Source organism: Drosophila simulans, chromosome X (genome assembly GCF_016746395.2).
Source record: "Drosophila simulans strain w501 chromosome X, Prin_Dsim_3.1, whole genome shotgun sequence".
Classification (NCBI taxonomy): domain Eukaryota; kingdom Metazoa; phylum Arthropoda; class Insecta; order Diptera; family Drosophilidae; genus Drosophila; species Drosophila simulans.
Window position 1 is genome coordinate 8,339,124 of NC_052525.2, and position 18,086 is coordinate 8,357,209.

An 18,086-nucleotide genomic window follows, 5' to 3' on the forward strand; every position below is an offset into this window, starting at 1 on the left:
TTGTGAGGTGTTTGCCGCCATATGGACTCGAGTGCATTAGAAAGGAGTTAAGGCAGCTATATAATCATCAGTTGAACTAACGATAAACTAGCAGCGGCATTCAATTTACACATTTTTGTCGCAGTGCATACACTTGGCACCTGGTTCTCGGCTTCGTACTCTTTGGCATGGGATTTACTCGCACTTTGAGTGCCATTCGCATTGACGTTCGCTGACGTCTCCTCCTCCAAACCCCCCAGCAGCAACTCCACGCTCCTCATGGCCCCCAGTAGTCAGCGGTGGAACCCCTCTTAACCCCCGACAAGACCCATTCCGATCGCGGCTTAGTGACGACGACTCTAATCCCCTGACTGTCTGACTCTCATCCTCATCCTACATGCATGCATGTATGTATATCTGTATGTATACTTCTGCTCTTTCGCTTTTTCTCGGGGTTTATATTTTCCTTTGCGTCTTTTACTCTTTTCCACATGTGACAGTTACGCAAGAAAAGTGTCAAATCGAGTGAGTTGGCAAATGTTATGCAATCCCCAGCTGGGATCCGATAGCCGATTGCCGATGGGCGATAAAAGCTGCCAACGTTTTGATTTCAGTAATATATTCGGTGGCTTTAAAGCCAAGAGGTTCTAGTTTTAGTTTCGAAGGGAATTTAAAGAAAGGGAAAACTTTGAACTTACAACTGGATATTCTATTAGAATCTGTCACTCAACGAAGAAGTGCCACAGTTGGCCTTTAAGTCCCAAATTGGATTTACAAGGAACTAGACCAATTTGCCCATTTCCCAACCCCCTTGTTTTTATATCTCGTGTCATTGACAGACTAATTTTTTACTTTCTTTCCTGCACTTTGGCTTCATTCGGGTTTTTCCCTCCTTCCGTCGGAGTCATCAATTTGCCGGGCGTCGTCGTCTGTTGGCATTTAGTGCCACTTGAGCGACAAACTGACCAACGTCATGTCAAGGTCACACACCCGCACGGATATAAATACACATGTATATATATATATACACATATACGGTTGGAGCCTTGGGTCATTGGTAATGAGTGTCCAAAGTTGGCCAAGTTGGGGAAACTGTTCAAGTTGCTGCCCGGGCAGTTTGCACTTAATTTCTGTTTGTGTGTTGCGTGCACAAACATTTAAAATTTATAGACAAACAGCAGTCGTCTGCCCCTTTCCGAAATGTGGGCTGCGTGGGTGGGGCGGGGCACTGGGAAATTCCTTGTGCTCGCTCGTCTCCCCCGCTCTTCCGATTTAGCCACTTGGCATGCTCAGTCAAGTGGAAAGTGTAGTGCCACCCCCTCGACGGCTAAATGAAGTTGCTGCCCCACCCACAAGCAGTGGCGAATCCACCATACCCCCATACCCATACCCCATCCTCATCGTCATTCCATCCCCATTCCCACATCCATTCCCATTCCAGGCACCTTGGTGGAAATTGCTCCTTCTGTTGACTGGTTCACGTTCTTCACGCTTTGATGCGGCATTACAAATTGTTGTGGTATTTGTTGTTGCCGTTGCACCCTCGCAAATAGTTGCACACACTCACAAATACACCCATAGACAAGCAAACACACACACGCAGTTGCACTGAGAGAAATCGAGATGATCCAATGATCCAGAAGACATATGGCAGCCCATTTCAATGGACTTATAATAGTAATTGCAAGAATTTAAAATTATAATAATTTGGTAGCCAAGTTAGCACAAGTCACCCCCATTTTTTGCCAGTGCACAACATTTGTTTAATTCATTTGTCGTTGCCGTGGCTTTGGCTTTCAGTTCAAAGTTTTGCAGCCATATCTGTCTCGAAATTCGTGGCCGCCGCTCAAAGTGTCAGAAACAGTTTTTGAGCCTTTGTGACTTTGACTTTTGATGATGTTTTGAGCGCCTCAACTTTATGTGGAAAACGAAGGGGCAATGCGGGGGAAAATCAGACAAGTTGGCTCAGTTCGAACTTCGTTTTGTTTGACACTTTGCTGCAAACAATAAACTTGAAGTTCTTCTGCGAATGAAAAGGGGCAAACATGAAGGGTAAAACGAAAAGCAGGGCAGCAAGCAAACTGTCAAGTGTTGAATCCTTACGAATCCTTTAGCACAAATTTGGCCCAAAATCATATATAACAATCTCTACTATAGTATAGGCTCAAATTAACCACTTTTATGCAGATTTATATTTCAACTAAACTGGCTTGAGAAACTTGCCTAAAATCTTTCGCTACCATTAATTTCCAAGCGAATAGAAACATTTTGGCCTCCTTGAATATCTCCTGTTGCAAAAACCCCATTTTGCCAACCGGGCATCTTTGTTTTGATTGGCATTACGGGCACAATAGCACTACTATGTGTGTTTCTTACAAATGCTCAAGGAATCGAGAAAAGGGGTTGCTGGGTGGAAAAACCGAAAACGGGAAAACGGAAAGTGGAAACTGGAAAGCGGTTAGCGAGGAGCAACAACAGTCAGAAAAGTGAGTACGCTCTGTTACCTTTTTGGGCAACTGCCTTCGGCTTGTTGTTGTGCCAAATGTGGCCTGTCCACCGCTGTTTGTTGCTTTTGTTATTTCAAGCATTTTGTGGCAGTGCCACAAGCGACAATCTACAACAACAACAACAATAGGGAAAAAACAACAAAACAACAAGAACCGGCCGCATTTTGTGGGCATTTGTAAAGTGATCCCTTTTTTGCCATGCTGTTGGTTTTACAGCCAGACGAACAGGCAACGAAAGGACCAAAGGACCTTTCTCCCTTTTGTTTTCAGCGCATGTTTAAATCGCTGTGGCTGCACTGTGAAAAATTCTAGCCCACAAGGAGTAAGGTTACAGAGGGTTAAGCATAGTTACAGCACAAGTATTGTGGTCACAACTAAATTTAAGTAAATGAACGAAAGAACAATAATATTGCATTAATTACAAACCATTATATTTTCCATAATTTAATATCCTAAAAACGTGTTTTAGTTTTAGAGTCTCTTTCTCCCACTTAAAGAGGTAAACCTATATGGATTGAATTGGAATTTAGTTTTGTTTCAAGTGTTTGGTGATGCTGCTGTCAGGATGTTGCTACTCCGCCTAAAGCAACAGGATTGCGAGGCTCGCGTTTTCCCTTGGAACGCGTTGAGCTGTGCCAAAAAGGATTTGCCTTACCCTTCGCTTTTGCACCCCACTCCGTTTTCCCTCTTGGCATTTAACATTTTCTATATACAGTTGTACATATACATGTCTTTCGCTCGGAAATTGATACCAATGATGTTCGGGCTCAGTATCCTTGCCAAAAAAAAAACAAAAAAAAAGAAACCGTTTTGTTTTTATTGTTATTGCGTACGTTGTAGTGTTATTCTTTCATTTCAACGCGCCTCTCGTTCGGGAAAAATACAAAAAAAAATGAAAAATAAAACAAGAGGGAATTTAAGGAAGAGGGCCGGGCCAAGCAAAGGTGAACTCCTTTTTGGCGAGCGACGAACCAACTGACAGGAATAACAATAATAAAAACAACAGCAGGAACAACACAAGGACAATTGCCATAAACAAAATGGCGTCGCTTTGAGCCACCAAAATGCGACGAGCGGAAGTAATGGAAGTTAAGGACTCGCAGGATGTTTCTGCCATGCCCCTTTTACTTTTGCTCAATTACATGCGAGTGCTTACTTTGAAGAGTTCTTAAAGAGAACGAATGTTAAGCACAAGATACACATATATTATTATTAAAATATTATTTAATATTATTATTATTATTAAATCCAGCTCAAACCCATCCGCAACCAGGCGGGAAAACTAAAATAAACAGAAACTACAGCTAGCTGATCTCGAGATCAGTAGACCCTATGGACCCTATGGACCATGCCCACACAGATGACAAATATGTTGACATCGCAACACGAGCGAGGAACCGAAAGGAAGGGAACTGAAAGGAACCCTAAGGAACCAAAGGACCACACATATGTATATGCTCTTCTGTGGAATGGGAATTGCAAATGAATTGATGCGCTTTGTTGACTTTTGTCAATTGGGATTGGGATTATGCCCATTCGCTCATACCCCGGATTCAGCTGGTTATTGTGGCCCGGAAAAAAGGAGCACAGCCATCGCGATTAACAATTGGCTTAAAGCCGTGCCAAACAAAGTGTCGAAAAGCGAGCCTAAGCCGCAGTTTCAGATACAGATACAGCGAGAGCTAGAGCTACGGATACAGATACAAATTCAGGTTCAGTTTCAGTTCGAGATTCAGTTTTCAGGCCCGAAAATACCCCAGACGATCCCCAGATCGCGTTCTGCTGTCGGATCATTGACGAATGGGACAATAACAACTTTGTCTACCTGCCCACGCGATCGAATATATATATATACCATATAGTCGTGGTGTTGGGTGAGGGAGAGGGAGGGGAGAGGGCAGATCAGAGATCAGCGCGCCTAGATTATTATGCCAGTCAGGCATCCGTCGGGGGATTTGTAAAACAGATCTTTTTACGGATTAGTGGCGAAGCCACAGCAGCGGTGGCGGTGGATTCTGCGGTTATGACAAAAGGCCCGCAGACACACTGTGAGAAAAATTGGTATGCAAATGCTTAAAGCGGGTGAAAATGTACAGCATAGAAGAATTATATATATTTCATGACTTGCAGACAACTATAGTTGGATATTAAGCTACTGAAAACTGTGGGTTTCACATGCAAAGTCAGCTTTACAAAAATGTATAAGTTAAGGACATATATTTTCTCACTGTGCACAAGTTTATGGCCTGATTATTGAGCTTAAGACACGAGCAACAAAACCAATCCACATCTGCGTCTCCAATCTCGCAGAGAACTTCCGTAAAACGATTTAGGTTTTGGATGCTATTAAGAAGGGGGAAACATTTGGATTTTTTTTTTTGTTTTTTGGAGGCGGGAGGCGGGGTCAATGGCTTAAGACCGCAGAAAGTGAAAGTAAATGAGTCGCTGGTGGGCCAACACAATATTTGCCTTAATTGGAGTAATTTCGGTGATTTTTCCAGGTAATAAGAAGTTGATGGATAGTTGGGTTGGTTGAGTACGATAAATTAATGGAAAAGTGAGATTGTGCTGAATAATAAATATTTAATGGATTTTTGCATTAAGTTCCAATGAAAATACTTTGGAAATATAACTTAAAGATTGCCATAATTGCGTTTGCGTTTCCATTTCGCTACTTCACTTTAATCTACAAACATGTAAAATAAAATCGCAAATTAGTTCGCATAACATTGAGTCTATCCAAAAATTTGCCAAATTTTCCCCCTCGACAACTTTCCCTTTTTCGCGGCCGACTCTCCCAGATTTTCATGTTGTTATAGTTGGATTTCCCTTTCTGTTTGTTTTCCCAACCGTATTTTGTTATTACTATTTCGGTTTCGGCCCCGCTGTCAAACATATCAATTTCAAAGCGAATTTTCCTCCGGACCGGCTATTGCTATCTCGCTCTGCGGCATGCTGGCCATCTCTTTCTATGTGTCCCTGTGTTGTTTTATTTGTTTGTCCATAAATTGTCTGTCAGCATTTCTGCTTTTGTTTTCTTTGCTAGATTTCTGACATGTTTTTCTTTTGCCCGCCATCCACGTATCTTGTGTTTCTTGTTGCCTTTTTTTTGTAGCCCGGGTTTTGTTATAACTTTTGATGGATTGCATGCAGAAAATGCCGAAAAACGAGCAAAGTTCAAAATTATAAATCACACTCAAATTTGTTGGAAGTGGCGAACAAGAAAATAAATTTATGCTCGCCGTAAACAAGAGTAACAACAAATCGATTAACACATATAAAACGAAAAACGGGCATTAACTCCAACGATTTGTGACACTAATAAATAAGGCAGCAACAAAAGACCGCCTGCATTATCCTTTTCCCCTTCACCCTTTCGTTCCTCGCCCGATTTTTAAACATTTTTAAACGCACTCCATCTTCCTCGGGGATACTTTATGGGATATGCGGAACCTTTATTTATTTATGCTTATTGCGTTTATCATTCGTGACATTTGCATAGCGCCGGCGTGGGCCAAAAACCGTGGTTGGGGCATCCGAGAAAACTGGCGAATCTGGGGGAGCCCGAGAAATTGTCACTGCTTGCCCCTTTTTATTGCCCCCCCAAAGCCAGTCGCAATCTGCAGCTGTAAAAATCTGCGCAAATTTATGCGCAAATGAATTGTGCATTTGATGTCGGCCTGCAGTTGGCAGAATAAATAAAAAAAAAGGAGCAGAGTGGGCGCCCATCTAAAAAGTTGCCACAAAAAAAGGGGAGCTAAAACGCAAACAGCAGGTGATGAGATATAGCTAATGCAAACTAGATTTGGTGGGAAATCAGGCTGCTAGTTTAACTTCCTTTGCATTTAGAAATAGCCCACATCTGATTGTTCAGATACAATTTCGTTATGACACTTCTATGAAATGCTAGATTTTTTTCTGGTAATTTATCTTTAAGGTCAGCGCTCCATAAATCTTCGTAGCAAGCCCAGTTCCAGCGATCTCAAAAGTCATATTTCAAGTGATTCATTAGTTCCAGCGTTTCGCGGTTCATTCATCTTTTTAGCACCTACTCCCCAGACGCAATCTACACTTGATCTCGCATTTCAGCCATTTGAAATATAAAGGCGAAAATTCTCTCTAGGCGGAAAATGCATTTTCGCCTGACCCACATTTTGTGGCCCACTGCCCCGCCCTTTTCACCTGGCCCACACATATTTCTATATATATATATACTCCATTTGTTGTACTTTGCCATTTAGCCAAAACTGAGTCACTGAGATCCGATGGATCATTGCAATCGCCGCCGCTTGAAAACTGAGTCATTTTCATTGGCAATCGTGAGTCAGGCGTGGAAAAGTGGAAAACTTCGGGGTCCTGAGCTGTAGCCGTTTTGTTATGTCATTTATAGCCGCCTATTTAACGTTTTTTCAAGCGAAAAACTTTATTTTCACGCGCATTACGCAAAACGCGCGCAAAACAAAAAAAAAACTAAAAAAAAAGAGAACAAAAAAATAAAAAGCGCAGAGAAAAGAGACGCGGCGCAACAACTGTGACTCCAAAGTCAGGCTCCAAAAAGTGCTTCGGCAGTAAAAGGCCATTAAAACTAGCACCGAAGTGGCTGTAAAAAATAAAGCCAAACTAAAAATAAAATAAACATTAACTGCTGCCCAAGTGCGGGCTTTTGAGATAGAAAACTTAAAACCTAAAACTGAAACAGAACAGAAACAGAAACATGCCTCGAATTGGGAGTACTCGTAAAAATACTCGAGATTGGGAACAGGTTCGAAGCGAAGGGTTTGGAGACGGGGCGGCATGGTGACCCCGACAAGTGGGCTCGGGTTTCGGTTTCGGAATTTATCTATGCTGCAATGGTTTCGCCTCAGCGGTTACAGGTGCTTTGTATCTGGGTTACCGAAGATCGGTTCTATCGATCGATCCGTGAGTGACTCGACTTATGGGTGGGTACCTGCGCTTATGTACCGAATATTCGTCAGATGGAAAACCAATTGTGTAAAGATACATCGAGTATCTCTTACTTTAAACAGCCACAAAAACTCTTCGTGAACCATACACAACATACATTGCCACTCAGTCAGTTATCTTCCCTGAACATATGCCCACATATATCATACATATTTATACAAATATGAATTATGAGTGTGCAAAATGAAAGGAAGGGAGCGGGAAGGAAGAACGCAGCCAATGGCAAAAGATCTGCGAAGCGAGATAAGGAAAAGCCACCCCTTCGGAAAAAATTTCACTGGGTATGCGAGGAAACTTTAAGCTTAAAGAGCCAGCCATTTTCGGTGTTTGTATGGCATTGTGTTTTATTTGCGAGTCGAGTTGGCGGAGGGGAAATAAAATAAACGAGAGAATCGAAATCGATTTCGTGTATTTCGAGTGCTGGGAGTCTTTCGCCGTTCTAAGCTTTTCCAAGGGGCCTTAAGCCAGTGGTGTTATATATGTATGTAGTAGTGGTTGTATGAAAAACCCAAGCGCCTTTCCACATTTTCTTTCTTTTTCGCCCGCCTGCCGCTCCTTTGGCAGACATCATTTTGCACACAAAGCTCTGCACATTTCCGTTTCCGTTTTGTATACATAACCTCAATTCACATTTTGGCATGGCCACCCTTAGATGCCAACCCCCAATGCTGTCGCCCTCTCGTTCTAGCGCCCCCAGACTCTTGGCGGCTGTCTCTTTCCTTGGCAAATGCCACCTGCAGCAGTTTTTGTGAAGCTTTGCGTGCTTTTGGTTTCGACAGTTGGATTTGTGCTGTGCGACCTCAGAATAAAGTCCTTCTCGAACGCCCCACCCCGCCCACTCTCTCCTGCTCCACCCACATCCTTCTCCCCCTCATCGCTTCGCCCCTTTTCGCTTGCAGCTTCCTCTCGCCTTTTGTTTCGTTTTTCTTCGCTTTTTGCGGCTGCTGTTTTCTTTAGTCAGCCGCCAACGCGAAATCCGCCAAAGCAAGCCACCCCCAAAAGCGCCACCCAGCCCAGACACCCACTAACACCAGCCACTGCCGCCAGCCCCACTTCACCATCTTTTGGCTTTCGCTCCTGCTATTGCCATCCCTCTTTTGGCCATTTCGTTTGTTGCCATCTCCTTTGGTTTTTGGCCCGAGGCCCGCCTTTCTTTTTTTCTCCCCCCGTTTTTTGTGTGTGCTGCCAGCGACGCAGTCGACGCTTATCTCTGCCACCCAACCACCCCCTCCAAAGCCCCCTTTTTTAATGGGGGTGATAAGGGGGCTTGGGAAAGGTTTTTCCTCTTTTTTTTGCTCTGCGCTTTTCCGACTCTATTTTTTGACTGGTGAAAATGTTTGGCCAAGCTTGAAATATGACACGATTACAAGAAGTTGGGGGCTCTAAGTACACATGGGAAAAAGCGTAGTGGGAAGCGCAAGAACATATCAAATAAAAAATATGTGAAGATATATATATAGAAAAGAAACAACTTATTTATTTTAATAGCAATAACACGATCTGTTGGTAACCAAATCAAATTTTCTCCGTGTACTAACTCGTCGGCTCGTAAATCTCAGTTGTTTAGAGCTGAGAGTTTGGAAAATTAGCTCCTTAAAGTGCCGCACTTAAAGCTCTTTTATGGAGATCCACCAAATGAGCCAAATAAGGAAAAATCTGAAAAACAAAAGCCAAGTGGAAACTGACTGGCTGGCAAACTGGTAACTGGAAACTGGAAACTGGAGACTGAAACCGAAACTGAACTTCTCTCATTGTCATTATCAGGGGACTTGATTTTGTTTGCTCATCAAGTTAGCCCCCTAAAAAGCAAGAGACACTCAATTTTTGATTGGAGATTTATGGGACAAGTTACGAGTCCGCTTTCGGCACTAAAGTTCACTCGAGTCAAAAAGACTTTGCTCTAGTTTTAACGCCTCTCGTAATTTGCCCCGACACATCATCAAATGACTGCCCCTTAACCCTCTACTGGCCCCCGGGCTCGCTTTAGTTAGACATTAAAATGCTGAAAACGCTGAGCGAGAAGACCCTTTTTATTTATTTCCCCCCAACCTTTCCTTGCAGAGCGTCTGTGCCTCGTTTTCATTTTATTTCGTAGCCTTACGAGTTTTGTCATTAAGGCGCGCAAGTCGTTCAACAAATGCCCCATAAACAATAAACAATAACAAGTGAATGTGTGTGTGTGAGTGTGGGGAAGAGTTATTACCCAGAAAAGGGGGGTGTTTGAGGAGTTACAAGTCCGGCGACAGGTTGAACATTTGAATTAGAAATCGATTAAGGTGGATAGAAGATAGGTGGCAGAAAAGAAGAGATTCTTTCGAATCAGAAAAACCGTCGGTAAGAATTTCATAGTTTATTAAAGGAACTAAACCAAATTACTTAACTTAAATACTATAAATTGTGCATTTAAGGCATTGCCATCCAATTAACTTCTATATTTATCCCTCGGCACATTTAGGCATTTATTTTTATCCACATCCAGCAATAATACCTTTGATTTATTATGGTCGTGATTTATGAACTTGGCCCGAACTTTTTTCAACACTGTTTCCGCCTAAAATGGCGACACTTCCGCCACAGTGAGTGCCAAAAGTCTACTGGCCTTTCCACCTTTTGGGCGTTATAAATTTGGATTTTTATTTGGATTTTTCCTGTGGTCGCCACAAATCAATGCCGCGTTTTATGGAAAATAGTTGGCAACACATACGCACTTGGCCAAATGATTTACGAAGGCGTTGAAAAGGCGTTAGAAGAGGAAGGTACCAGTTTTTTGGTTCGCTGTGGGTACACGGGCATTTTATTTTTTTATCGCACATCGGTAAAGTATTAAATTCGTGGCCCCAAAATAGCCGCAAATTTATTATCCCAACGTCCATACAGTGAGAGAAAAAACATTAAAAGGCAAAAAAAAAAGTGGAGGCAGCGAAAGTCCGGTGTTGAAAAAAGGAGGGGGCTGTGGTCACTCTCGTGTATATAACAAAAAGTAAAAACCCAGAGAGTCATAAAAATAAAAAATAGCCCAAGTAAATGTCAAATAAACTTTAACGGTTTTACTTTTTTCCTTCGGTTCTTTCCCTTTTTTTCTCTCTTCGGAAAACAGATTGGACCACAGGCAGCCGCAGCAGCCAAAGCCATAAACTTTTCGAGCTGCAAAGCCCCAGGCCAAAAAAAAAATTAAAGTACATATAAATACTTATATAGCTGGTGTGTAAATATATGTACACCCAAAGAAACGGAGTGAAACACAATGTATAAGCTCAAAAAACTGAAAACTATTGAACGTAGTGCTGGATATAAAGGATATTAAAGAAACTCTTTTTTAAAATTTCATTCTAAAAATCTACTTGCATAATATTTGCATTTGATTTTATTATAAATTTTTGCTGTGTACGAATATATACATATAGAAGTCATGTAACCGAACTGACTGAACAAAAACTGCCACCGCTGCAAAAACTGAAACTGCAAATAAAAATAAAAATAATAAAAACTCCTAGAGAAGAAGTAGCAACCGCAAGGCTGTTGGCGTATCAAGGGGGTTGCGCCGGTTGGGGGCGTGGCAAGGGGCCAAGGGCGTAGCTGAAGCCAGCGATTTACCAACGGGGGCCCATCGAGAATAAGAGTACTATATTACGTGACCAGCCGGCAAAATGACAACCGTAAATCTGCGGTATATTTCATGTGGTCGCACGGACTTCAAGGGAGTAAAATGGTTGAGGTTACCAAGGTTTATGGTATATAATATTACCCATTACCCCCATTCGAATAAAGTGTGTTTCCTCAGACAATCAGATAGTTGATAATAAATGTAATTTTATTTGAAATATAACCCAAAAGATCTGAGGCAAATTTCAGTTTAAATTGGTGGCTTCATTTGGACACGAAAATATGCAATTACTAATACGCCACGTTGGCACCCTGTAAAAAGACAAACATTTGGCTAAGAGGTCGTACTTTGGGTACAACTTTAATTTTAAATGTTGGCTTTAACCAAAAAAAAGGGCCAACAACAACAGCTGTTTATCGCTGCGAAGAAGATAAAGATAAACAGTGGGAGATGCGATGAACTTTAGAGACTTTTGGCCATATGCGTTTGACCCTTTTCGGCCAGCAAAACAAAGGCGGAAAAAAGTAGGCGTAAGATGGCAACAAAAGCGGCAACAACCACAAAAGCAAACAGGACAATAAAGCAGGAGGCATAAAAGGGCAAAGAAGCAGCAGAACGTGTGTTTTTGTGTGTGGGTTCATAAAAATTTTGTTTTCAGCCGTCATAAAAATAACAACAGAATCCCTCAAAAACAACAGGCCAAGTCTGAGTTAAGGTCGTTTAAGGGTCATTAAGTACGCAACACACACATACACACACACCCACGAGTATCGCTATATATAAGGACTCCCAAATGTTTATGTTCGAGTGCCGTAAGTCACTCGAAGTGTTGATGATAACTCACAAAGTTTAGGGCTTACAGAGTGGGCGAAAATGCCGAAAAGTTGGCTAATTCAATATTGCAAACTAATTGCTTGAAATTGTGGTTTAAATAACTCTTAAAATTTGCTTAATTTTTCCGCTTTTATTTAACTTGTCAACAGTAGTTATCTTTTTTCAACAAATCTAAAGATTTTAGCCTTGAAGCTTTCAAAACGATTATTTAACTGGGTTTATGAACCGGGAACTTGCAAACACTTGGTAATTAGGTCTATTTGCTATTTTTTCTGCTTTTTAGAACCCATTTCGTTCTTTTTATCTCAAAAGTTTCAACTTCATTGCACTTTGTGTTCCCCGCTTCCTTGCGAATTTTTTCGTAATGTTTTTTATTTCTTGCTTGATTTATTACCTCAGTTACGCCGCCGCTGCCCGGCCATTCATTGTTGTTGTTTATCACACAGCAAACAGTTTAATTTATATGACAAGCAATAAATTGACGCGTCGAAGCGGCTAAAAAAAAAAAAATAAAAAGAGTCACACGTTTCCTTTTACAAACTGTTGTGTTTCATTCGTCTTTTGATCTGCAGTGGAGTTTTCAAAGTGGCGTATACTTGATGTGTTGACACTTCTTCTATTTTTTTGACGGAAAAAAAATAGTTGCATAAACTGTGTGGGACTCGTGTTGTGGCTAAGTGAAAAATCCGTTGCACGTAATTAACGCAATTAAAATCAAAACATTAATGACCTGCGCTCCTTTTGGACCGACGTCGCTGCCGACTGCGGCGCAGCAGAGCGGTCGACGTCGCTGCAGCCATTCAGGCAGCAGACAAGCAGAGTTTTCCCCTGAATTTTCGTTCATTATTCTGCATTTTTTTGGTGGCTTTTAGAAATTGTTGAGAAAAATTCCAACCGAAATAAATAATAATTATTGTTGAATTTATTGGCTGGATAACAACTTCGCGCAGTGGCAAGCATTTATGAATGGTGCCGAAAAGAGAGCGAGAAGGAGCGTTCGGAAAAGCGGGTGAAAATGCTTGCCTACTTTTTGGGGCTCGCGGCCATTTTGTTCTGCCTGCGTCGACGTCGACAGCACGACGTCACTTTGGCATCGTGCATCTCGCTCTAGCGCCCACCGCAAATGCGCAGCTGCGATGAGAAGACGCTCTCTCATTCGCCGCCGCCGCTCTCCGTCTTTCGCCACTTCTCTCAACCCCAACGCGTTGCTCTCTTTCTCCGGGGAAAGGGAGAGAAAATGGCAGCGTTGAAATATTTAACGCCGCTAAGTATGCTACGAAAATATCTTTCGCAACAAGCGAACATATTTCCACGTATTTATTGCTTTCGTTACTTTAGCTGAACGAAAATGATGGTAAAAATAAAAGTTCAGCCCATTAAAAAAAAGGAAAATGAAGAAGGAAGCTAAGAAGTCCAAAAGTTGTGTTCAAATTCTCAAAGCATTAGAGGCTCTGAATTTTGTATGTAGAAAAGTGCTTGCATGATACAAATTTAATGACAACCACTTTAAGGCTTTAATTGCCGCTTTTGGCCAGTAAAAACTTGGCGAATGTCAAATAATTATCCTGCCAACTTTAAAGCTTAACCCTTGCTCGCACTCAAACACACACACTCACACACATATATACACACATCCTTTAAAACTTTGCCCGTCGAGTGAAAAGGGTAAACAAAGGCGAAGAGGCAGGGGCTCCATTTTGCAGCTGCTTTTGGCTTTAATGCGTTTCCAGTTTTTCCTTTTCCTCGCCATTTTGCTGAATTTTTCGGCCACACAAGGAATGTGGGAATTATGGTAGGAAAACCTTTAAAGGAAATGTTTTGCTGGAACGGAATTTTTAAATTATCAGGAAATGCAGGAAGAAAAAACATTCCTTGCGTATTCAACACCGACTGAGTTATCATATCAATTGTATTTTGCATTCAGCCAAAAAAAAATTAATATACAATTCTGAGAGCACATTTCCCCAAATTTAATTTCCCTCCGCAACTTCCGTTTTCCCAACATAACCCCCCTTCATGTGTACTATTATCTTATGCATGCCTTTGTTTTATTTATGCGATTTGTGTCAATATTTGCCAAGCATTTAGCCCATGACTTTTGCACGCTTTTCTTGGGCGCCGCAAAAATGCAGAAAATATATCTTTTCCGGGATTACCAAATACAACACAAAAAAAAAAAAAATATGCAAACAAATAGAAAAAAAACGTCCTAACAAAAAGCTGCGCTTGAAAAATCAACAATCAGCAACAACGACATTTACAGCAACAACAGCTGGCATCCAAAACAATGGCAACATTTTCTTTTATTCCCACGGTAATTTGAATGGCAAATATTTCTATGGCAAACGATAAACAATTAGTGCAAACAAATAGACAAACTGCGTCAGAAATTAAAATATTTTTGGGCAGAAGCACGCGTGGCACAAATTGCGCCTAAATATACCCAAAAGCGTTCCACGTGTCGTATGCGTAATTTTGTATTTATTGCTGATGGAATTGCAGATACGTGAGGGGCTTTAGGTTCCATGCTGCAATATAAATGGCCAGAGTGGTTGGGCCCATGGTGTGGCTCTCATTAGCAAAGATGAGCCCCAATTGGGATGTCCGGAAAATTTATGGTGCCCTGATTAGGCAGGACTCCTCTGCAATCCCCATACATTTAAGCCAAGTAGTGGCCCAAAAAAAAAATCTACTAAGTTTGAAATGTAACCATACTTAGTGGTTTAAAACCACGTTATTTTATACACATGCTTATTGCCAGGACTTACCGCTCAGCGAATTGTGGCCGCAGGATGGCGCCTTGCCCAGCAGATAGTCGTCCTTGCAGATGAACTTATTGTCGTCCAGCACGTAGAGCTGCTCACCTGTGCTCAGTTGCTTGCGGCAGATGCAGCAGGTGAAGCAGTTCAGATGGAAGACCTTGTCCCTGGGCTTTCGCACCAGATCCGACGGCGCGATACCCTGGCCACACCCACTGCACTTGGTGCCGTAACGTCTGTGGGCGGGAAAAGTAAAGGAATCATAATTATGTAATTTCAAAGAAAGAGTGCAAAGGATAGAAAAGTCATAAACAGAGCATTCGGCTATTTCCTATAGATGTTCACCTTTTCCAACACTTATCCCCCACAAAATCCTATTTTTTTTTAAATCAAAGCCTCATCGCTTGCTTATAGTTGACAATAGTCCTTCCATTTCTTTTCCATTTATTGTGCCACTCTCGAATGCCTTTCAAGCCCGATCCATTCCATTTGCTGCCCCCCTTTTCGAACCATTCTTAGCTTATGGATGGCTTTTGTCTATCGCCGTCACTTGTTAACCTTTTCCAACTGGCGCTGATTGATGGGGCACACCTAGGGACACACGCTGCCCCCTTGACTTTTCACCCTTTTGCAGCGTATCAAGGAACTGCAAGGGGGCCACACGGGATTTGATTTCGTTTTGATTTGCCCAGGTATTTTGCATGTTAATTGCTTTCGCCAGCCATTCTCGAGATTTTTTCGCCATTTCCTCGATTTTTCTTTTTCAATTAGCTGACGGAATGAAATCAAATGGAACACAAAAGTCGCGACTGCCAACTTGACTTAATTGCTTCGGTTTTGATTTGCCCACGTCTTTGTTTCTATTTCTGTTTCTGGCTTTGAGCTCTAGTCTTTTAAGCGATTCCGGCTGGAATCCGGTGGATTTAAATTGACAGGAGGGTTGGTGCATGTAAAGATTAGTCAATTTTTCTGGGAATTTATTTATATACGCCTAGGCGAGCACGGGATTGAAGTCTCTGACAAACGCGAATTCCTTAGCATTCATTTGTAATTGGTTATTCCAACTCACCTGAAGAAATCGTTGCGACAGTAGAGCTTCGACTCGCGGCTGAAGCATTTGTCGGTGAGCGGTTGGAGGCATTCACAGCAGCGGACGCAGGAGGCGTGCCAGGCGCGTTCCAGGACATTCAGCAGGAACTTGTCCAGGATGGGTTTGTTGCATCCGGCACAGGGATCGCCCACGCCCACCGGCGGTTCACTGCGACCTGGTTTTTGGGGGAAGAAAAAGGCAAAAAACATTAAAATCTATTTGTGTAAATATAACAAATTTATATCCCAAACAATTAGTGACCTGACCTCGCGTGACCTTTTAATTGTGGAAATTCTGGTTGGCGTTGGACGGTCAGTTCAAGTGGAAAACCGGTGGGAGAGCGGGGGCATGTGGGCGCACTCAACTGTGCGTCGGAAAATCCTTCGAGGCGCAAATTAGCACCTCGCTCTGCTGGCCTCATTAAGTTTGCACATGTGTGTGGGGCACATCTACACACTGCCACACCACGCACCACCTCCCCTCACCACCCACCACAGGTAGCACACCTGTAAATGAGCAATTCCCAGGTGCGTGGCCTTGGACGGATGCAAACATTTGAGGATTTACAATTTGCACTTTGCATTTCGCACTTAGATAAATTTGGCAACTGCCCGCGGGGAATGGCAACATCCGGTTTTTCCAACTATTTTCCCCCTTTGACCACTTTCCATCACTCTGTGTTTCCATTGGCCCAAGCTCATTAACCCTTTTCACTAGCGTATTATGTATCTACGTACTAAACGATCTTTAACTCACTATGACATTCGAGTATTTCAATAGTTTATTATCTAGATCTAGCTTCTTCTGATTAAAGTCTACTTATATTTTTTTGTAGAGATCTTCAGCCTCGTTAGTTCTGCCACAAAAGGGCGTTTGTGGGGGCGTGGCACACGCATATTGGTATACATATTTAGTTATACCTATATAATATATGATATATACAAATTTGTGTGCGAATCGAGCGAACTGCAACCGAATAATGATAGAGGCCAGGCTAAAATGGAGCCCCGAGGCCTGAGAAACTTGAGTCGCAAAAAAAGAGGGAGGGCGAATGAGTGGTAGGGGCAAGAAGTGGAGTGGAGTGGAGAGTAGGAGGAGCAGTGGATAAAGGAGGAGAAGCCCGTGAACAAGGAGCAGAAAAAACAGCCTCCTTTCGCAGTCAATCAGTCAATGGAGTTGCAAGAGGCTAAAAAAATATCGTTTAAAAAAATATATTTCCCAAACGACGCAACAACGTTTGTCTTCGTTTGTGGAACATTTGCAGGTGGGGCCGATTTGGGGGGCGTGACCAGGCACAAAACATATATAAACACAAGGGGGAAGAACCTTAAAACAGAAATAAAAAAAAATTTTAGGACGCTGCCAAAGCAGCGGAGAGTCCAAATAAAACGCAAACTTGTGTGTGAAAATGTTGTTTTCATTCAAAAAGTTTTCGAAGAGCAAGGGGCGAAAGAGGCGGTGAAGGTGAGAAAAAGAGGAAGAAGGAAGGGGAAGGGGAAGGCAATATGAATGGCGAAAGGAAGTGGGAGGGTTGCCGACCAGAAACGAAGAAGATGGGCAAACTCGATAGGCAAGTGCAGAAAAAGAAGCGAGTTCAAAAAACACTGCACTTTCCAGATCAAATAAAAGTCTACGAAAATGCAAGTTTATATAACAAAAATGTAAGGTATTTAACAATCAAGCTGCCAAAAACAAATACATAAATATTTAAGGAACTCGAATGATGAAGCTATGTTAAGGAAGAGGAAAACGAAAGCCAGAAGACAAATTGAGGTGGATGACGAACTGGATTTTTGTGCGGATATATCATATTCCGCAGCCTCCCGAAAAGTTCCCACCTCCTCCATGCCCATCCCTCCGCACCCACAATGACCCACATTAATAAAGCTTAGGGAGCTGCTATGCCAAACCATTCCTCACGTTTTTTTCTTAATTTTTTTTTATACCTTCTGTTGCTCATACGCCCCGTGCAACCGAGCCGACAGTAGCCAATGCCTCGAGCGAACTGATAAAACCCGGGCCAAATGAATGAATGAACCCGGTGGATGGATGAGTTGGTAAGAAAAAATAAATAAATAAAAAAAATAACACGGGCATGCTTGGCCATTATAAATGAGCAACTGACACACTGATTGATTGACGAATTGACTCATTTTCGCTAACAGAAAGCCCCCCAAAACATAAAGGGGAGCCCGAAGAACAGCAAAGAATTATAACGAACATCCATCGCATCGAATCCGCCAGCAAAAGCAAAAGCAGCAGAAAAGCACGAGCACAAGCAAATCATGAGCAAAAGCAAAAGCAACAGCAACAGCAGAAGCAGGCAACATCATCGCAAGTGGCAAGTT

At 42.2% G+C, this 18,086-nt stretch overlaps 1 protein-coding gene across 3 annotated transcripts in view; it reads right to left on the bottom strand.

Annotated features, from left to right (window-relative positions):
* LOC6725480 (LIM/homeobox protein Lhx1) overlaps window positions 1–18,086 on the bottom strand; it is a 46,658-nt gene that overhangs the window by 14,196 nt on the left and 14,376 nt on the right. The window contains exons 2-3 of one of the 3 annotated variants that reach the window (XM_039296469.2): window positions 15,718–15,913; window positions 14,658–14,884 (exon numbers count right to left, since the gene is read on the bottom strand). In XM_039296469.2, coding sequence (XP_039152403.1) covers window positions 14,658–14,884; window positions 15,718–15,913 — 423 coding nt within the window. Of the gene's footprint in view, window positions 1–12,283; window positions 12,597–14,657; window positions 14,885–15,717; window positions 15,914–18,086 lie in introns of those variants that run through there. The other 2 variants (XM_039296471.2, XM_039296470.2) reach the window with 2 other exon arrangements.